Source organism: Syngnathoides biaculeatus, chromosome 16 (genome assembly GCF_019802595.1).
Source record: "Syngnathoides biaculeatus isolate LvHL_M chromosome 16, ASM1980259v1, whole genome shotgun sequence".
NCBI classification, from domain to species: Eukaryota; Metazoa; Chordata; class Actinopteri; order Syngnathiformes; family Syngnathidae; genus Syngnathoides; species Syngnathoides biaculeatus.
Window position 1 is genome coordinate 5,089,530 of NC_084655.1, and position 22,738 is coordinate 5,112,267.

Below are 22,738 nucleotides of genomic sequence, written 5' to 3' on the forward strand. Positions count from 1 at the left end.
ATCCATAAGAATGTCACTGACTACAACAGAGGGTGACTAGTTAACAGGTGGTGTGGCAAGAATCTAGTGTGTGTTTCAAGACCTAACAGGGAACTCTAACTGTTGAAGGACAATAACGTGAATAATGTTCATACTCTTACCTTCTCAGACTGGCTAAGCAAGAAGTGATGAAAATGTGGGTCATCCTTCACAGGCTGCAAAAGAATAACGGCACAGAGTTCAAATGTGCTTTCTTTGAGAGATACCAAATTGGAGCTAGTACTCAGCACAATGCATCATGATAAAGGCAATCGTTTTCTGTGACATTGCATTTGCAATTCCCATTATCTTGACAGAGCTAATTGCAGCTTCTTTACCAGAACCCATCCATCCATTTTCTGAGCCACTGATCCTCACAAGGGTCAAGAGTGTGCTGGAGCCTATCCCATCTATCATCCGGCAGGAGGCGGAGTACACCCTGAATTGGTTGCTCGCCAATCACAGGGCACAAAGACGCAGACAACAACCACACTCATAATCACACCTCCGGGCAATTTAGAGTTTACAATTAATGCATGTTTTTGGGATGAAGTCAGAGTGACCCGGTGAAAACCCACACAGGCACGGAAACAACACATTCAAACCCCACACAGGCCAGGCTGGGATTTGAACCACAGTCCTCAGAACTGTGAGGCCAACGTCCAACCAGTTGAAACACCGTGCCGCCTATTTCCCCACAATATCTATCAATTTTCTTTAGCATTTGTCCTTAGTGTGACGTCGGAACAACAATTTACATTCAAATCTACACTTATGTAAAATTAAGGTTCTTCTATTAATCTGACTTGCATGCTTTTGGAAAGTTTGGTACAGCCAGAGTACCTGCAGGAAACCCCAAAAAGCAAACAACAGGAAATTCTACCCAGGAGGGCCTGAGCCACGCTATCAAGTGCAAACTACTATACCACCACACACAAACACACTGACAAAAACATTGAAAATAAATTCACAAAACGCAAAACGTAGCAACAGGGTTGAAAACCAAATAGGGAAAAATAAATTATCATTTTTGAAAAGAAATTTGTTGGGTTTAACAGTGCTGTGAAGAAATCAGAAAGCTGCACTGGCATTGCTTTAAATATCGTGAATAACAGTAACTCGATTAAAATTGGAAGTAACTGTGTATATTTAAAGCGAAGTGGAAGTGAGCACATTTTACATACAAGTTACTGTGGTGATTTGAGATAAGAGTTTTACTTCATTCCTTGTCAACACATGTACTGTATTTTCCCGACTATAAGGCGCACTTAAGTCTTAAATCTTGTCCAAAATGGACAGGGCACCTTATAACGCAGAGTCCCTTATATGTGAACTGAGGTCCAAAATTTGTAACTGACTGGGAGTATTTCCTGGTTACATACTACTTATATAGAGAAAAAACGGACGCGTAAGAGGCCAGCATGCTGACGTTACAGGCACGCCCACAGAAAGTATGAGTTTTGCACTAAACAACTTTGTTTTGGCTAAGGACCCCCCAAAAATGGCACCAACGGAGAGACATGCTTACAAAGCAAACTGTAAACTGCCAGCTATCAGTTACGTTGATAAACATGGGACTCAAGCAGCCGTGAGAGAATTCAAGACCAACGAATGCATGGTGCGAAAGTTGAAGAAGCAGGAAAAACGACTTTTGCCAAGTCAAGAAGATGAAGCTGAGTTTCTGTGGAAAAAAGGCGAGGTGGCCCGAGATGGAAGAACAACGGATCAATGCTCAAAGAGCTGACAACCACCGTGAACAAACAAGAGCAACAAATGGACTCAATATTAAGAGGCAGCACCGGGTGAGTTACGCCACAATTTGTGAATGTGTTGTGGATGCTTGGGCTATCGAGTCTTCTTCCGCTGTTGTTCGAAAAGCCGGCATCCTATCTGAGGAGCCACATGGCAACAAGACTGACAATGACAATGATGAGCATGAACCTGACGTGTTTGATGGGGAACTTGCCCAGCTGTGCATTTTGGATACAGAAAAGAAGCACTTTGATGGATTTGTGAATGAGGATTTATAAAAATTGTTAAATTCTTTGCATCCCACAAATCTATTCAAAGGCTTTGCTACATTCTGAGAAATGGTGGCAGCAACCACGGTAAACGTAAATATTTCTGTATCCGAAAAAGCTAAGACACTGCATAGTGAGACCTTCCCTTGCATGTTCTTGCCTGGATGGGATTTCGCAGAGTCCTGCAGTTTCCTCCCACAGCCCAAATACATCCATTGTAGGTTAATTGAAAACCTAATTGCCCGAAAGGGTGAATGTGTGTGCAAATGTTTTTTTGTTTGTGCACGCTGCATTGGGCAGTTTTTTTGTTTTTTTTGGGGTGTGGGTGGGAGGTTCTTTGCATTTCTGTAACACACAAAGGTTTCAAATCCTCAAACCTATTTTAATATTTCAGAGAAAACTCAAAGAAATACAAAATTCAGTTTTCAAATGACAATTCAATTTATTAAAGCGCCCCAAAAAAAAACAAAACCCTTTCTGACCCACTGTGAAAGAGTAATTGTCTGGTATGTTAAACTACAAATTTGGGAAAGGTGGGTTGAATTTCACAAGTCACACCGAATTAATTAACACCATACATGTATAATTAAAAAAAGAACCAATACCTTGAGAACCTCAAGAAGAAATGAGAAAACAAATCAGTCTGGAAAATATTACAAAGCCATTACCAAGGCTTTGGGGCTCAAGAGAACCACTGTCAGAGCCATTATCCACAAACTGAGAAAAACGGGAACCGTGGTAAACCTTCCCAAGTGTGGACAACCACCTAAAATTACTCCAAGAATCCGACGAGTCATCCAGGAGGTCACAAAAAAAAAAAAAAAAAAAACTGCGAACAACATCTAAAGACCTGGAGGCCTTGGTGGTCTCAATTAAGATTAGTAGTCATAACTACCATAAAACACACTGGCCAAAAAGGTCATATATGGGAGAGTTCCCAGGCAAAAAGCCCTGCTGTTCGTAAAGAATACAAAAGGATTCTCACCTTTGCCAAAAAACAAGAATTCTTTGCAAACCGTGAAGCATGATGGGGGTAATGTAATAATCTGGGCCTGCTTTTCCGCCTCAGTACCAGGACAACTTGCTGTGATTGATGGAACAATGATTTCTGCAGTGTACCAAAAAATCCTGTCTGGCCACCATTTCATGCCCTCAAACTCACACACTGTTGGATCATGCAGCAAGATGATAATCCGAAACCCACCAAGTCCACTGTAAATGGCTTTAAAAATAAAAAAAAAAAAAAGGGGGGGTGGGGGGGGTGGAGTGCCCAAGTTAAAGACCAGATTTCAATCCCATTGAGAAGCTGTGCTGTGACCATAAATGGGCAGTTCATGCTAGAAAACGCTTCTACAACAATTCTAAAAAAGAAGTGGGGAACAAAATTCCTCCAGAGTGATGTGAAAGACTGATCACCAATTATTGCAAATGCTTGATTCCAGTTATTGTTGTCAAGCATGGCACAACCTATTACTAGGTTTGGGGGACAATTTTCTGGATTGTAAATCACTCCAGAGTATAATTTGCATGAACCAAAAGCACCCTCTTGCAGTTGTCAGTGTGAAAATAATGGATAAGTGCCTAAAAAAACAAAAATGGATGGATATAATAATGTGCGAATAATTTCACATATAAATTGCTCTGGAGTATTATATATATATATATATATATATATATATATATATATATATATATATATATATAGCACCACTGGGCCAAGTACGGGGGTGGGGGGGGGCGACTTATATTGCCAAAAATACGGTACATTGCCCCACACACTGCCATTGAAACTAATACTACCACTCCACATCAAACAGAGTAGCACAACTAGCAAATAAAATGAGTTACGAACTAACTGACAAGATATGCACTTTAAAAACTGTGTTTACCTCCTCCCAGCAAGCTTTGCGGCACTGCTGGCACGAAGTCTTCCAGTTTGTTGCCCTTTCTCTGCGACACCTCAGCCCATGGGAATTTCAAACGTGAGGAGGAGCTCATTTGTCTATGCTAATAATATGGTCTTGTGTAAAGTTATGCTTAGTTAAATGCTTGGGTATTTTTTTTTTTACTCAGGACTCATGTACACAAGAAATCATTTGCTAACCATCAGAGAGCCTTCTCCGAACTTTTTTTTCCGACAACTCTCACTAATTCTCTGAAACTTCTCCCAGAGTTACTCCTTGGTTCTCCCTTTGGGGGTTGCGGAGTAGTTCACCTCCGCAAAGAGGGGACACAAACTGACGGTTTCACTTCACACATCCACTAAGTCGCACCACCATCCACTTCAACATCTCCAACGGCACCGTTTACCATCCTTGAATAGGACGTGAGGCAGATCTTCAAACGATAAAAGACCAAAAAAGCGCTGGGCCCAGACCTTGTGTAACTGCCTCAATGTCTGGGCAGACCAACTTTCTCCTGTCTTCACAAAGATCTTTAACAGGTCTCTAGAACTGTGTGAAGTATCAACCTGCTTCAAACATTCCACCATCACACCGGTCCCAAATAAAAGCAGCACTCTCAGGTCTTAATGACTTCAGGCCTGTTGCAATGACATCAGTGGTCAAGAAGTCCTTTGAACGCTTTTATACTGGCCCACCTCAAGAGCGTCACAGGTCCCCAGCGGGACCCACTGCAGTTTGCCTATCGCGCTAACAGGTCTGCGGATGATGCTGTAAACATTTGTCTGTACTTCATTCTTGAACATCTCAACAGCTGACCTATGCGAAGATCCTGTCAGTGGACTTGAGCTCTGCCTTTAACACCATCGTTCCTGAACTCCTCTCCTACAAGATTCTCCAGTTCAGTGTCTCACCTGCCATCTGCCAGTGGATCTACAACTTCCTGACAAGCAGGAGGCAGCAGGTGAGGCTGGGGGACAGCAACTCATTCAGATGCACTATCAGCACCGGGGCACCCCAAGGTTGTGTCCTCTCCTCTATCCTTTTCTTGCTCTAAACAAATGACTGTACCTCATGGCACCTGGCTGTCAAACTCCTGAAGTTGCAGATGACACCAAAATCATCGACCTCTTCAAGGATGGCAATGTGTCTGCGAATCGACAAGAATTGGGGAAACTGGAGCTTTGGCGTGGTCAACACAACTTGGCGTTGAACACTCTAAAGACTGTAGAAATGATAGAGGGCTTCATGGGGTATCCTTCACCACACCTAGCCCTCACGCTATCCCACTGACTTGCGTCAACCCTCAAGACCTTCAAGTTCTTGGAAATCACAATCTCACAGGATCTGAGGTGGAAGACGAACATCAAATCCTTCTTCAAAAAAGCCCTGCAAATGAAGTACTTCTTGCGGCTTACGAGGAAGCATGGCCTGTCACAACAGCTGCTGAGACAGTTCTACACAGCAATCGTCGAATTACTACTGTGTTCCTCCATCACAGTCTGGTTTGGGGTTGCCACAAAAAAAGGACACTTCGACTAGCACAGACAATCAAAACAGCTGAATGGATTATCGACACCACTCTACCCACTATTGAGGACTTACATGCAATGCGAAATAGGTCCAGAGCGGGCAGGATCCTTTCAGACCCTCCACATCCTGGCCACCAGTTCTTCTAGCTCATTCCATTGGGAAAGCGCTACAGATCAAGTCAAAACGAGCAGGAATTCAAATCCCTCTGGCAATCAAGTCATTAAATTCTTGATCAGCAAATTTACTATTTTCTGCCTTGTGCCATTGTTGGGACGCTCACATCCTGGTGGTCCAATCAATATTCGCATTAGTAATATTTTTTGTAGATTAACACAATTTGTCACTTTAACCTGCTCCCTCTGTACAGCTGTCATTGAACTGTTCTATAACGGGAACCATGAACGGGTAAAGGGATTCTGTACAAGCTTTACACAATGTGAGATGTTGACACACACACACACACACGTCTTACCTGTTCTAAATGAAGATTTTACATCTTGCACGACTCTTATAAGGAATAGTTCATATAAATGGAAATGTCTCTTGTTTTTGTTGCTCTTTGTTCTGTATGTCGTACGAGGGCAGCACCGATTGCTGGAGAAAAACTTGCGTTTTTACACACTTTGCCAATAAAGCTGATTCTGATGAAAAGGCTTCCCTCCGCAGCACATTCTTCAAACACTTAAGTGTAAACTCATTCCTCAAACTGTGGCAACGTAGCTCTTAGCGTGTGATTAGCTTTTTTGTTTTTTCCTCATTTCAGTGAGAGTAACATTCGCTTTTCGCTGGTCCCTTACAAGTTTCTCGCTCACTCCAAAATCTATTGCTCTGAAGTCATACCCCGGGGCCTAACTATGGAAAAAAACCTGCCACTTACTATGCCGAAAAATACTGTCCCTTTGCACAGATAGTCAGAAAGGTTTGGAATTTATTTTGTGCCTCCATAAATTGAATTATCATTTGAAAACTGCATTTTGTATTTCCTTGGGTTGTCTCCGAATAATATAGTATTTCAGCACAAGTCAAATACAAATTGTGTGACAGACAAATTTCTGCTTTGGTTCTCACTTTAAGCAAATAAAACACCCAGGCGTTCACCTAAAAGGATATTGATTTAGGTCATGATATTTGAAAAAGCTGAGAGAGCCAGAAAACATGAAAAACTGTTTGTCATTACAGACTAAATTTCTTGTTAATCCATCGTTCAAGGTCAAGGAACAGTTCTGATTGTTCTTACATTTCTAGAGCATATGCTCGATGAATCGGATATATCAATTTTGTTTGGTACAGTTTTTAAGCCAGATGCCCTTCCTGACACAACCCCTCTTGGGGAGTGGAGGCCTTCAATGAGAAGCGGACTCACAACACCTGGTTCACCAAAACCAACACTAACCACTGAGGGATGGGGCCTTCTGGTGACAAATGTGATTAAAAGGGTATTTAATTTTCACGTACAATTAAAACAAGCAGTTGCGTGGCAAGTGATTAGTAGGACATTTCGCCATTGTACTTATGAAGGATAAAAGGGGCTTCCTAAACTTTAGCTGAAGCTAATCTGAGGAATCAGCAGTCCATTAGATAGTGTGTTTGTGTGTGTATATTAATCATCTTCCCATCAATTTTAACCATCTTCCCTTTCCCTGCTGAAGAAAAGCAGGCCCAAACCATGAGGATGCCACCACCATGTTTGACAGTGGGGATGGAGTGTCCAGGGTGATTAGCTGTGTTGCTTTTATGCCACACATTTTGCATTGTGGCCAAAAAGTTCGATTTTGGTGACGAGTGCAACTTCTTCCACGTTTGGTGTGTCTCCCAGGTGGCTTGTGGCAAACTTTAAATTAGACTTTTTATGGATATCTTTGAGAAATGGCTTTCATCTTTGCACTCTTCCATAAAGGCCAGATTCGTGCAGTGTAAGACTGATTGTTCCCCTTTGGACAGACCCTCCCACCTCAGCTGTAGATCTCTGCAGTTCATCTGGAGTGATCATGGGCCTCTTGGCTGCATCTCTGATCAGTCTTCTCCTTGTTTGAGGTGAAAGTTTAGAGGGACGGCCGGGTCTTGGTAGGTTTACAGTGGTCTGATACTCCTTCCATTTCAATATGATTCCTTGCACAGTGGTCCTTGAGATGTTTAAAGCTTGGGAAATCTTTTTGTATCCAAATCCAGCTTTGAACTTCTCCACAACAGTATCTCGGACCTGCCTGGTGTGTTCCTTTGTCTTCATGATGCTCTCTGCATTTTAAACGGAATCCTGAGACTATCACAGAGCAGGTGCATTTATACGGAGTCTTTTTTATACACAGGTGGATTCTATTTATCATCATCAGTCAACATTGGATCATTCACAGAGCCTCATTGAACTTCTGGAGTGAGTTTGCTGCATTGAAAGGTCCGAATAATATTGCATGCCCCATTTTTCAGATTTTTTATTTGTTAAAAAAAGTACACAATATCCAATAAATTTTGTTCCGCTTCATGATTGTGTCCTACTTGTTGATTTTCGATGAAAAATGAACATTTTCTATCTTTATGTTTAAAATAAGGGGAAAGGTTGAAAAGTTCAAGGCGGTCAAATACTTTCACAAGGCACCATTTTCTCTCTCTCTCTCTCACACACACACACACTCTCACACACACACACACACACACCACACACACACACACACACACACACACACACACACACACACACAGTGAACCATTTTAGGACTAATAAGATCGGAAGTTCATTGAGAGAAATAAACAACAGATTTGACAAAGACTAATTTCAACAAGGTGGTACTAAAAACCCAAAGATAATGAGTTTAAAAAGGTAAAGATTCTAAAATTTAACTCAAAAGTAGGGGTGTCCCAACACCTCATGAGATCGAAAATCAAGGTCGAAAATGGGACTTTTGTTTGATTAATTTTTTAACATTTTAAATGTCACAAAGTGACAAAATAACCCAAAGGTACAAAGATCATCCCAAATGGAACAATAAAAGCTTCTTTTTATAATGTGAATTTTCAGGTACCTATAGTACCAGTATGATATAAATGACAGTGACATAAAACCACAGTCTCTTCCCTCGAGTGTGCTTTAAACCGTTTTGACACGACAGGTGTAGTTTACTACTAAAATAGATGGGCAACAAAAAACAAAATCACGTACATTTTGATATAAGACATGATCGCTTGAGAAATTGCAAGCTAACGCTGTCAATGGAATGCTAGCTAGAATTTACATTATATCATGGGTGGGGTTTATTTTCAAATAAGGACTATCTATACACAAACTACATAGTCACACAAGCAGACAAGTAATATAATTATACTCGCATGCACATATTCCTTATCTGTGAATAGCGTTAAATCAATGTCTTAATGCAAACATGTAGCTCCTTCCATGCATCGCATCACACCACATAGCCCAAGGCATGCACAGCAGGAACACCCAGTCTGTCTGAAATGAAATTAGGCCGATATTTTGATGCAGTTTGGATTACCAAAATTATTTCAATTTGCTGAAGATTATTATTTTTTTCCCCACATTATTTTACTTCTCTATTTTGGAGGTTGTGCTTTTAAATATTAAAAGTTTATTTTTGTATTTATATGTATTGGATCATGACTATTAGCAGGTCCTTAAAATCAAAAAAATCTGAAGTACAAAAGAATGTGATCAGGACATTCCTACTACAAAGTCCATGCGAAAAATGAACGTAGGATCAATGCTAACCTAAATTTAGCACAGAGATTCCCCCCCCCCATTTGTGCAGGTTGAGTGAGATTTTAAAATGTAGCTATCTGTTGTGCACGGTAGTTTTATCAAAATATTTAATATTTTTTTTAAATGTCAATTCAGAACAAGACTTTAAAACAGTAAATCTACACTTAACTATAAACTACTGAGGCCACATATTAGGTTCAAGTAAACCCCACAGTAGAGCTACAACCGATGTTTTAAGGATATTAAAATGTTTGGTGGCTTGGTAAAATAATATCTTCTGGTTCAACTGAAACAAATCAGGCATTTTAAAGCTGTGGCACAGTGACGTGTCAAAAACCAAAAGGGAAAACAGAATCAGTCGCCAAGTGCAAGCACCAAAAGATCAGAAGGGAAAAGGCCTGCATAGTTGGTCATTAAAGCCAAAGGTTAAGGTAAGGTAGAAGAGCAAGGCAAGCTTGGTGGGAAGTAGGGTGGGGAGGGTTCACCTACACTGCTTTCCCATTTGAATCCAGGTCCAGCCCCCAGCCTCTCAAGAGTGGATGGCTCGGGGTCAGAGTCAGTTAAGTCCTTAAGAAGGAGAGAGAGACATATTCACCTTTAAAACATAGGGTGAATTTGCTGAGATTCCTGTTTTGCATGGGGTATCCGTTTGAGATATTTCAAAACCAGTAGTTTTGAGGTTTAAGATGCCAATGCTCAAATTAACTAGTGTGAGGTCCACAAATCCAAAACAAATATCTACAAACATGAAAAAATAGTTATGTGAGAATTCCTGACAAAGGTGCTTGAACAGAAAGTCGAGCATAAATCCCCAGAACATAACACCTAAAAAAGATCATACTAGAACTGCCAACCTATAGAAATTCACTTCCAAAACAATTTGGCCAAATTTCTCTGACTACACATTTTCAAAATTTTGTCAACATTACTGCAGACCAGCTATTGCTTTAATATTAAGTAATACAATGAAAATAATTCTGCATTCTGTTCAATTGCACCACAATGACGACTTAATCATTGCAATAGTTAAGTTATGGCTTCAATATTTATTTATTTTTTTCAATCACATCAACCTTGTAATGGCAAATGCAGTTGCAGCCTGATTCAAAGTATGAGATGTCGACGTGCCATCGTCCAAAACAAAGATGGATTAATTTGTCTTGACCAATCCTGTATTCAACCTTGGTTTAAAAGTAAATTTAAACTTAGCAATATTTTGCAAGTTTATGACTGGACAGTTTACATTTCTACGTTTGTGAATGTAGTTTCATGTCTTCTCTTCTATGCCATTTATATTATATATTTCCTGCATCCACTACTTTACTGATATTGTGGAAATGTCCCTATTATGCGACCAATAACATTATCTTACCTTACAAATATTTATAATTAATAACATACTTTTAACCTGATCCCCTTATCAGATGACAGCTCCAGTACATATTTCATTTACAATTCAGAGGCCGTTAATTATTTTACATTTATATCTCCATACGTGCCTGGAGATTTAATTGCCTCGTGTATATGTTGTTCAAACTTGTTTAGTTTCAGCTATAATGTGGTTATAGCCAGGCCTATGCAACAAATGTACCGCATAACCCAATCAAATTTATGTTTTGTGCGACTTCATGACATGATAGCTTATCAATGAGCATTATGCATCTCATTTTTCTAACCGCGCTCTCTCTGTGATAAACCATCTCTCGAAGCATGGTAAGAAGTGTAGTTTTTTCGATACCGTGTAGGCAATTAATAATGACTTACGTATGGACAATGGATGGAGAAAAATTGTCTCCGCAGCTTGACAGCCTGGGGAGGAGGAAGGGCGTGTAATAAAAAAAGCATGCCCCCAAGCAGCATCCCCTTCCACCTCTTTTTTTGTTACAACAATATTCCAATGTTTAAACAGCATTCGGTTCCTTAAATTCGTTCATGGAGTTTTCGTCCCTGTGGCTGGACACAGTGTCATACTGGCCATTAATATCAGATGACCTTTTTGTTGATGTTCTATGGTATATTAATGCTTGGAAACTTATTTTTTTAAAACTTCCTCCTGGCTGATACGTTTGAAAAACACGATCCCTGTGATGCTGTAGAAGCTTTCCATGGACCATGGCTTGGCCTGAGACGTTATTACAAGTTAGGAAAAGCCAACTAGAAAATATTAACTTTATTTGGAGTTAATCAATGGCACTTCAGATGGTGCCAGGTGTGTTGATTCCCATTAACACATGGTTAATTCTGGGAAAAAAAAAAAACTTCTGCAACCACATTGTCACTTATTTTTACTTAGCCTCTGTAAAAGATTTCACACCCCAAAGTTGATGCCAAAATCTGGAAAACCTTTCAACCCAAGTATAATGCATTTTTACAATGCATGATTGTGCTTCAACCCATGTGATCAAAACAATGTGTTATTTGTATTTTTTGTTTTGGGAATAATTATTCAGAAGTTATGCATTTTATTCAAACAATTTGTATTGGTAGCTCTTCTTTGAAATTCGTGCATATTATACACAGGAAATTGATGGTAGTTATACAGGGTATAGGTTACATTAATGGTGAAATAGGTTTTGATGAAATGTGAAAGATGAACAGGATGTGTGTATACATTGTCCATTTGTATGTTCTAAGGGTATCTACGATATACACTAAAGGAGAATATCTTGGTCTTTATTTACAGAGTGAGAGGGTTGTGTACAAAACAGGTTCAATGTGGTTGGTGCACACAAACCAATGCTGAACCTGATCTACAATCTCGTGGTTCATGAAATAGATTTAAAAATCAATAAATCTAGTATGTGCAATGTGATTTATCAAGTCGAAGAAAAACTGCCAGGGCTCGAAGTTCACTTTTCAAGGCCCTTGTCCTTGTAGCAAACTTTAGTTTGGCCTTTTTGGTCAAGTCTCCTCAAAAATTTTCTCTCCCGCTCAATGTTTGGTTTTATCACAGTATACCCTCTGAAGTATGAATATGATTGCACTATTTTGGGAAAGCTCACGGTATTGCAGAAATGTTGACAGCACAAGTGGGGCAGATTGTCAAGAGAAGGAATATTGAAAACATCTCTTTCTTGCTCGCAGTCTTTTTTCCTGCCAAGTCTCTCAACAAGCTTTAGCTTTCTATGCACTCACAGGTTCACATCAAATATTACTAATAATCAGAAGAAAATGTATGAACAGAAATTGGTTGTATTCTAACATAAAAAATTACTACCCATGAACAGTGATTGAAAAAAAAAAAATCTGAAAGGCAGGAACACTAAAAAGGCAACGGGTTTCGAAACACCCATGTAAAAAATAAACCATGGAACTCTGAGTTTCTTTTCCTCCAGTTAGTGATATTGGAAAAAAAATTTCTGAGCAGCCTCTGATCTGTCTTTATGTGAAATGTAGACAATTCCATCTAAGCAAGAAGTATGCACATTTTTCCAACGATATTGTGTGAATGGATTTTATTATTATATTATTGGGGCGAATGGAACGTAAATGTACCGGTGTACATTTTAACATTGTTCGTCCTTCTCCGCGTGATGTTTATACAATTTTGACTCACACAAAGAGTGATACTGCTACGATACGCTTGAGCAATTCAGCGGCGGTGACATGTATACAAGTCATGAGCGAGGACACTACTGGGACAGAGGCCGAAGTGTACAACAAAGAGCCTCTATCTTGCCCAACTGATTGGGAAGCGATTCTCTGCGAGACGTAGTACGCTGTAATGTGTTGCAATGCTAATGCACTCCTAAAAATGTCGGAATGGTGTGACCCAGGCAGCCAGGCTATTTACTTTATATACACATGGTTACACATCTAATGGGGTGCGTTTACACTCAAATGAAGTGAAGCACTGTAGTAGCTAAGCGGCTTGGCTTATATTTAGCCCAAAACTACATATTAAGCACAGCGGCTCATTATTTTATCCCGAAACAAAGCACTTTTACTTTTGCGGTATCATGACTACGTTGACATTCCTACATATGACAATATTTGTTTCGACTATTGCGCCAACCGGGACTGGTCTATGTTTTGCTAGTTTATGCTCATGCAAACTGGTGCGCCGAATGAATCAGTAGGGTATGGTGATTTATTATGACAAGAGCGCCAATGCTTTGTTTACTTCTGCCGCCATTTTAACTTATGCTCATGTGCTTATGTGGCACAGTTGTACTCGGTCATGTGCATCATGGAGCCATACTCTCCCCGAAGATGATGATCACCATGGAATGCTGTGAAGCTGCAGTGTTGTTCATGGCAGACTGCGACCACAGAAGATGAAACCAATAAAGCAGGGCTCCACAGTAATTTATGTACTAGTAGCACTAGTGCAACAAACTGAAAAAAAATTGGTCAGACCAGCACATGATTTGGTCACACCAATTTTTGAGGAGGTACTGCATAGCCATGGCATACCATTGTTTTGTATGATAATTAACAGAGATTCAAAATATATTTGCTATATAGTTTGTAAACAAGAAGTGTGGATTAACAAGCAGAGGCAGACGAAACACGTCAATTAAATATACTGTATATCATTATTACTCCAATCAATAATTGCACATTATTTTAATGACAGTTTGCTTTTCTATAGCATTCTGTTTGAGTGAGTCTACAATATTGTTTTCAATTGCACACATTTATGCTGTAAATGGGGTTTTGTGAGAGAGAGACACTGAGTGAGAGGCTTTGCTATCTTTATAACTTTTAAAACCTTTGCAAATGACTGTTATTATAATGAGTGAAATGAAAACAGATTAAGATTATATGCAGTTAGTCAGTACAACAGGTAAAAAAAAAAAAAAAAAAAAAATATGCACTTGCGCAAGTGTAACAAAATGAAATAAAGTCCACGTAGGTCGCAGTCTCGAGCCCTGTCAAGTTATGCAAGAGAGGATTAAACATTATCGTGGCAGATAACTAAGGAATTGTGGTAGCTGGCTAGCTCTCCACTATAACTAGCAACTAGACAAGCTAGCTGTTTTAATAGAAGTATATGTTGCGAGCATTCATGGATTTCCACATTTTGCAGCGCTGAGGCTGGCACAAAACAGACCTGGTTAAAGCAACTGTTTTGAAAACAGCTTTTACCAATGGGAAAAGCACTTGCTTAAGAGCGCTAGCCAAAATACAGCCGCTGTTCTCCGGTGTTGTGACAAGCATCTTCAACGCCACCAAAAATGGGAGGGGAAAAAAAAAAAAAAAAAAATCACGACTGTGACCTAACCTAGTGTCCTTCCATACAAGTCCCTAAGTGGTATTCCTTTACAACAGGTGTGCTAAAATTATGGCTCAGAGGCCATTTGCCGCCAGCCGCTCATTTTTTTTTTTTTTTTTTTTTGCAGCCCGTATCATGTACTTTTTATCTTGGAATTTTGTTACCTTGTCAAGTGTTCCATTCATTGTGTTAGCTTGGACCTAAGTGATTTTTGGGGCTAAAAACAAAAAAAGTTTACGAAGTATTTGAACATTCAATTAGTGTAATTCTTTTGTCATCCAAGTTCGATTTATCGTGACCTTGAATGGCAGTGTCACAAGCAACGTTGAATCTTACTTCTACGATATTAGCACAATATATTAGCATTATTTGCCTTGAGGATGCTAGTGGAAAAGTACAGAGAAGGTCAGAAGGAGCTACATTGTGTCTTTGTGGATCTAGAGAAAGTCTACGACAGAGTACCAAGAGAGGAACTGTGGTACTGCATACGTAAGTCTGGTGTGGCAGAGAAGTATGTTAAAATAGTACAGGACATGTATGATGGCAGCAGAACAATGGTGAGGCGTGCCTTTGGTGTGACAGAGGAATTTAAGGTGGAGGTGGGACTGCATCAGGGATCAGCTCTGAGCCCCTTCCTGTTTGCAGTGGTAATGGATAGGCTGACAGATGAGGTTAGACTGGAATCCCCTTGGACCATGATGTTCGCAGATGATATTGTGATATGCAGTGAAAGCAGGGAGCATGCAGAGGAACAATTAGAAAGATGGAGACATGCACTGGAAAGGAGAGGAATGAAGATTAGCCAAAGTAAAACAGAATATATGTGCGTGAATGAGAAAAGTGGAGGGGGAAGAGTGAGGCTACAGGGAGAAGAGATAGCGAGGGTGGACGACTTCAAATATTTAGGGTCAACAATCCAGAGCAATGGTGAGTGTGGTAAGGAAGTGAAGAAACTAGTCCAAGCAGGTTGGAACAGCTGGCGAAAGGTGTCTGGTGTGTTATGTGACAGAAGAGTCTCTGCTAGGATGAAGGGCAAAGTTTATAAAATAGTGGTGAGGCTTAGAGACGGTGGCACTGAAGAAACAACAGGAAGAACAAATGGAGGTGGCAGAAATGAAGATGTTGAGGTTCTCGCTCGGAGTGACCAGGTTGGATAGGATTAGAAATTAGCTCATTAGCAGGACAGCCAAAGTTGGATGTTTTGGAGACAAGATTCGAGACAGCAGACTTCGATGGTTTGGACATGTTCAGAGGCGAGAGAGTGAGTATATTGGTAGAAGGATGCTGAGGATGGAGCTCCCAGGCAAAAGAGCGAGAGGAAGACCAAAGAGAAGGTTTATGGATGTGGTGAGGGAAGACATGAGGGCAGTTGGGGTTAGAGAGGAAGATGCAGGAGATAGGCTAAGATGGCAAAAGATGACACGCTGTGGCAACCCCTAATGGGACAAGCCGAAAGGAAAAGAAGACGACTATATTAGCACCTTAGCAACCTGCTGTGATCACGTCGGCTCTGTATTCCGTCTCAACACTGCTGGATAAAAGTCCTAAAGCAATGGACTTCTTAAATCATCTTTTTCTTTCAGCTTGTCCCGTTAGGGGTTGCCACAGCGTGTCATATTTTTTTCCATCTAAGCCTATCTCGTGCATCTTCCTCTTTAACACCCACTGTCCTCATGTCCTCTCTCACAACTTCCATCAACTTTTTCTTTGGTCTTCCTCTCGCTCTTTTGTCTGCCAGCTCCATCCTCAGCACCCTTCTACCAATATACTCACTCTCTCGCCTCTGAACATGTCCAAAACATCGAAGTCAGCACTTTCTAACCTTGTCTCCAAAACATCCAATTTTGGCTGTCCCTCTAATAAGCTCATTTCTAATCCTATCCAACCTGTTCACACCAAGCGACAACCTCAGCATCTTCATTACTGCTACCTCAAGTTCTGCTTCCTGTTATTTCTCCAGGGCCACCACCTCTAATCTGTACATCATGGCCGGCCTCACCACTGTTTTATAAACTTTGCCCTTCATCCTGGCGGATATTCTTCTGTCAGATAGAACACCAGACACCTTCCGCTAATTGTTCCACCCAGCTTGGACCAGTTTCTTCACTTCTTTACCACACTCTCCATTGTTCTGTATTGTTGACTCCAAGTATTTGAAGTCGTCCACCTTCGCTATCTCTTGTCCCTGGAGCTTCACTCTTCCTCCTCCACCCCTCTCATTCACACACATATATATTCTGTTTTACGTCAACTAATCTCCATTCCTCTCCTTTCCAGTGTGTACCTCCATCCTTCTAACTGTTCCTCCACCTGTTTCCTGCTTTCACTTCAGATCACAATATCATCTGCGAACATCATGGTCCAAGGGGAATCCAGTCCAACCGCGTCTGTCAGCCTATCCATGACGACCGCAAACAGAAAGGGGCTCAGGCGTGGAATCCTGATGCAATCCCACCATAACATCTTGTGACATCCCAACGGCACATCCCACCGCTGTTCTGCTGCCCTCTTATTTGTCCTGTACTATTCTAACATATTTCTTCGCCACACCAGACCTGCGCATGCAGTACTATAGTTCCTCTCTTAGTACTCTGTCATAGGCCAATGGACTTCTCAAATAATAAGTTTCTTTCGGCTTGTCCCTTTCGGGGTCGCCACAGCGTGTCATCTCAGATGAACGCACATATATGTTTGGCACAATTTTTACGCCGAATGCCCTTCCTGACGCAACCCTTCTCAGGGAGTGGAGGCCCCAGTGGGATACGAACCCACAACCCCTGGTTTACCAAACCAGTGCTCTAACCACTGAGCTCCAGGGCCAATGGACTTCTCAAATAGAGTGCTAAAAATCGAAAAAGTTAATCAGTACAAGCTGATGCTCATTTTGCTGACATCGGACTAAGTTCTGATTTCAACAAGTGGAAAGTGACATTCCTATCAAACAATTATTGTTTTGATTAATGTTACCTACACCTAAGGATTGGTTTTAGTGTGTCAAATAAATGGAGAATTTCAAAGTGGCCTTTGCAAACAGTTTTTTTCTTTCGGCAGGCCTTGGAAAAAAAAAAAAAAAAAATGAAAACTTTGGGCACCCTTGCCTTAGAGATAAACGATTCGATCATTCTAGCAAAACTCACTGCTTATCTGCCACACTTCTTGATATGAAATCATTACAAGAGAGAATCTGTGTTGATGTAACTTGGTTGAACTATTTCAACAGTATTAAGTCTTGTCTTTTAACCGTTTGGTGTTGCAGGCTTTTGACAACTGTTGTCAAAAGCGCCACAACTTCAGTAAATCATGCGCACATACAGAGCAACATCGTACAATCTGATAGGGCAGGTTATCTGTAACAGTCACGCAGTCCTCAAGGACCCGTACCTCACTAATGATGGAGCATTGTGATTTCCCAAGAATGCTGTTGAAAATGTAAATACTCGTAGAGATTTACAAATGGTGTTGCACATTAGTAATTGATGTTTCCGACCTTATTAAATCCTTATTGAGAGAAATTCTTAACACGATCAGTGTTTCCATAGTAACAAATATCATTTTTAATAATTAAAAGGCAACTGCACCAGATTAGTTTTTTTTGTATGTTTTTTTTTTTTTTAGAAGTATCGTAACATGATCAGTCTTCACATCAATGAATATAATTAATATTTCATCACAATGAAAAGGCAATTTCACTAGATTTGTTTTTTAAGAAAGGTATATGAAAGTCGCCCTAAATCCTTCTGGACATACTACTTAAAAGGACATATGAGCCATGGCAATTCATCTCAGATTTGAAATCAAACTCCGCATACAAAATTTATACTTTTACTTATACCCTCCTACGGCACCAAGAAATTTCCCGCAATTTTGGTCGTGCCAGAGAATGCTTGGTTAGTGAATAAGCTTCTGCATCTGTGTGCACAATTACGTTTCTGCCAATTTTTGCAAGCACCTTATTAGCTGACCACGCCAACATGGACACCAACAGCGCACGCAATCAGCGCAAAAAAGGCAATTTAATGGTCACAACAAGGCAAAATCATGAAACAAATCGAGGAAAATAGCATGCTGCAGTATACGTCTGTTTTTGTATTCTTTCTCATGGCAGCTGCCACATTTTTGTTATAGCATTAGTTACATTTCACATATGAAGGAGCGGACTATAACCTGCAGCATCTCACTGAATTTGTGGTGTAAAGTTGAGTGTGTGTGACTTGAATAATTTGACAGCTGACATATTTTTTGTCTCCCATTCTGTTATTGTCTTACTGACCTTTTCAGAGGGGTCCCTCAAGGCACTAAGATCCTCATCATCCTCATCCAGTATTTTTAGTGGTTTTTTAGGAGTCTTCTTTCCTTTGGAGTCTCCTTTACCTTCGGAGTTCTTAAAAAAAAAAAAAAAACAGCAGTGGTGAGGCCAGCCATGATGTACGGATTAGAGACAGTGGCACTGAAGAAACAACAGGATGCAGAACTGGAGGTAGCAGAAATGAACAGCAGACTTCGATGGTTTGGGCCTGCCCAGAGGCGAGGGAATGAGTATATTGGTAGAAGGGTGCTGAGGATGGAGCTGCCAGGCAAAAGAAAGAGAGGAAAACCAAAGAGAAGGTTGATGGATGTGGTGAGGGAAGACATGAGGGCAGGTGGGGTTAGAGAGGAAAATGCAGGAGATAGGCTAAGACAGGAAAAGATGACACGCTGTAGCAACCCCTAACGGGACAAGTCGAAAGGAAAAGAAGAAGTCCCAAAAATGAAAAGTTAGGAACATTCAGTAGACACCACGTGAAATGTGTCAGAAAACTACTGCTCTAAAGAAACCTAAATGTCACAAAAGTTACAACATATGACTAAAGGTTTTTAATTTTTAATCACTCTTTAAAGTTTCACCACCATTCATCCATCTTCTACCGCTTTTCCCGGTCAAGTCAAGCCACTTCATCCAGCTCTCTAAGGGGAGGAACCTAAAGCGTACCCAGGTCAGCCAAAGAGTCGATGGAGTCTCTCCAGCATGGTCGGGGTCATTTCCGGGGTCTCTTTCCAGTGGGACGCGCCCGGAACCCCTCACCATGGAGACGTCTGGGAGGTATCCAAACCACATGCCCCAGCCACCTCATCCGGCTCCTCTTAATGTGGAGGAGCAGCGGCTCAACACTGAGCCCTTCCCGGATGACACCACCCTTTTCTGACTGAGGATGATAGTCTCAGAATTAGAGGTGCTAATGGTCATCTCAGCCGATTCACACTTTGCTGCAAATTGTTCCAGTGAGCATTGGGAGATCATGGCTTGATGAAGACAACAGAATTTGCAAAGAGCAGAGATGCAATGCTGAGGCCACCAAACCGGACGCACTCTATGGCTCGGCTGCACTTAAGATTCTGTCCAGAAAAGTTAGGAACAAAATCAGTGACAAAGGGCAGCCTTGTCCAACGCTCACCGGAAATGAGTCAGACTTAGTGCTGGCAATGCGGAGCAAACTCTTGACACCGGTCGTAAAGGGGCCGGACATCATGTATCAGGGGGTTAGGTACCACATACTTCCAAAGAACCCCCACGATCCTGCTGAGGGTGTAGAGCTGGTCCACTGTTCCACACCTACGACCACATTGCTCTTCCTGAATCTGAGATTGGACTTCTCGACGGACCTGCCTCTCCAGCACCCTTGAATAGACCTTACCAGGGAGGCTGATGAATGAGATCCCCCTGTTGTTGGAACACCCCCTATGGTCCCCCCTTCTTTAAAAAAAAGGGGGAGCACCACCCCACTCTGCCATCCAGAGGCACTGTCCCCGATGTCCATGCGATGCTGCAGGGGTGTGTCAACCAGGACACCCCCATAAACATCCAGAGCCTTTAGGAACTCTGGGCGAAATCTCATCCATCCGTGGGGGTTTGCATACAAGGAGCTTTTTAACAACATTGTTGACCTCCTTCCCAGTGAGAAGAGAGCACGCCTCAGAGACCCCAGACTCTGTTTCCTCATGGGAAGGAATGTTGGTGAGAAGGACCTCCAAGTATTCTCCCCATCAACTCACAACAACCCAAGTGAAAGTCAGCAGCAAACCAACTTCTCCGGAGACATCGAGGACCTCGCCAAGGTCCCCCTTGACTTATAAACCAAAAGTACAAATGACAACATACAGCTCTACTGTTGAGATTTTTTTTTCCTACTACATCAATTATAATCCATAATGGCAAATTTCAAGAAATGGAAAGAAACTAATGTATATATTTTACATTCATGTGGTGGAATTCTAAGAATATTTTACAATAACATGTCTTATCAGTATATTTTTATAAGTATGGCTCTACATTGGTGCAAATACAGCAATTAAAAAAATAAAATAAAATAAAAAAAGAGCATTGCCTCAACTGTTTGGTGTTATATGACAAATCCCTCACCTGTTCTTTCCCCTTTGATTTTTTAAGAAAGTCTTCCACTGCATCAACAGCCTGCTGGAACCGCTTGCCTTTATTTATCTTGATCATCTCCTCTTTGTGAGCATGATAAGGCTTTAGCTGTTCCACTTTGATCCAAGCACTGGGACAGAAACATAATCATTCCCTTGTGTTGAACTACTGAATACAATCACAGTACACAATTATACTTACTGGTCTTCAGTTCCAAAGAATTTCACAAAATGGCATTTTTTTCCCCTTGGCTTTTTTAGATCCTTGGGTGGGCTTACAATCTAAATTGGAAGATAAAAACCAACAGTGACATTGATCATTTGTGTTCATTGGAGCCATAAACTAGTGGTTTTGCCACCCTATTTACCTTTCCAGGCCATGGTGGATATCGACCAAGTTTCCCCCTAAAATTATACAAGTATTTAGCCATAATGGTTTTTTTTAATCTACCGCAAGTAACATGCAGAGAAAGTACTGTACAGAAATATAGTACTCAAATGAAAAAGCATTATTTGCATGACATTTGGCAGGCAAGAGATATGCATACATTATTAAAACCAAGGGGAAATTTCTAACAAGGTATGGTGTAATTAAGGAACCAAATGTGGTACAGTTAATTCAAATGTCATTTATTTACTCAAACGTTTGGACGTTGGTAAATAACTAATTGTATTTTTTTGTGAAATTAGATGAGGAATTTCTTTGTTTACAATTATATCCTTGAGTGTTTTCGGAATAACACTTTAAACAACTTACAAAATATCAGCATGACATTCTGTCAAATCCATGTTATTCACAGTCAATTGGCCACTTCCCACACACACAAATCAAAAGAAACTTTGGGCAACAGTATTTGGAACGAAAGGACGAGTGTTCCATGTTGAAAACTGTATAAAGGATTAACATATAGTGATACATCAACTTCATAGTAAACTGTTCGGTGCTTTACGTCCGTTTTTTTTCCGCTGCATTAGTTTGGAAGTCTGTGATAGCAGCGTTATCAATTCACAACGAGAAACGCAAACAAGTGCTGCTTGGCTAGCATTTCAAGCCGTTCAACATTATAATTCCACAAAAAAATATACCACAAAATCCAAAATGATAATGATTAAGCAAGCGACGAATAAGAGTTTTCAGCGTAGTAAGTAACCTAGATTTCCGCTTGAGCAACTGTGCTAGAAAAGCTAGTCTTCAAAGCAGGAAATTATACATGTACACTGCAATATAAACGTGAATAAAAGGTATAACTGTGAAATTAGTACACCAAAAAATAGAATTGTATCCACAAAACTATTTAACTTAAGTAAATAACTCCGCATTATTTGAAAATTTTACATTGTTTTCCGCCAATGTTAGCAACGAGCTAGCAACGAATGTTGAGTCAGCTTAGCAAACAATTTGTTGGGGTTGTTCATCAACCAAGTGGCTAACATTCCGATTAACATTGACTTTGTTACTCATCATATGAGTATATATATGACAGATTAAATTACACGAATCTAAACTAATAAACATCAAGACCATTAACGAAGGAAAAGAGCAGGTTTTAACGTTTAAAGAATCTCTCACCACACTAGATCCCCGATTCTCAGATGCACCGTCGCCATCTTGCAACTCCAATAAAACGTCGCAACGAATGAGAGGAAAAGACAACACTTGGCAAGCGTTTACACACCCACTCATCACAAATAGAAGCCCCGCCTCTTCCTCAGCACTGAGCGCCTGCCATTGGCTCAGCCGCACTTTACGGCATTTCCGGTTGTCAGGTCACATGAACAAAATCCACTGGTGTTGAAACACAAAGACCAGCAAATTCCTGTACTGTTTAACATAATTGCGACACAAAGCCACGAAATAGACCTGAACGTGAGTAATAAGTGTATCACTTCATGAAATAAATGCAAAACTTTAAATGATGAGATAAATCAA

The 22,738-nt window shown here is 40.6% G+C and overlaps 1 protein-coding gene across 2 annotated transcripts in view; it reads right to left on the minus strand.

The window, feature by feature from the left end:
• The window catches only part of glyr1 (glyoxylate reductase 1 homolog (Arabidopsis)), a 37,758-nt gene extending 15,257 nt beyond the window's left edge, over nucleotides 1-22,501 (minus strand). The window contains exons 1-7 of one of the 2 annotated variants that reach the window (XM_061846374.1): nucleotides 22,379-22,501; nucleotides 21,177-21,213; nucleotides 21,011-21,090; nucleotides 20,801-20,939; nucleotides 18,674-18,784; nucleotides 9,675-9,752; nucleotides 141-194 (exon numbers count right to left, since the gene is read on the minus strand). In XM_061846374.1, the coding sequence (XP_061702358.1) occupies nucleotides 141-194; nucleotides 9,675-9,752; nucleotides 18,674-18,784; nucleotides 20,801-20,939; nucleotides 21,011-21,090; nucleotides 21,177-21,213; nucleotides 22,379-22,416 (537 nt within the window). In that variant the 5' untranslated portion in view covers nucleotides 22,417-22,501. The remainder of the gene's footprint in view (nucleotides 1-140; nucleotides 195-9,674; nucleotides 9,753-18,673; nucleotides 18,785-20,800; nucleotides 20,940-21,010; nucleotides 21,091-21,176; nucleotides 21,214-22,378) is intronic. The other variant, XM_061846375.1, reaches the window with a different exon arrangement.
• Between the last annotated feature and the right edge of the window lie 237 nt (nucleotides 22,502-22,738).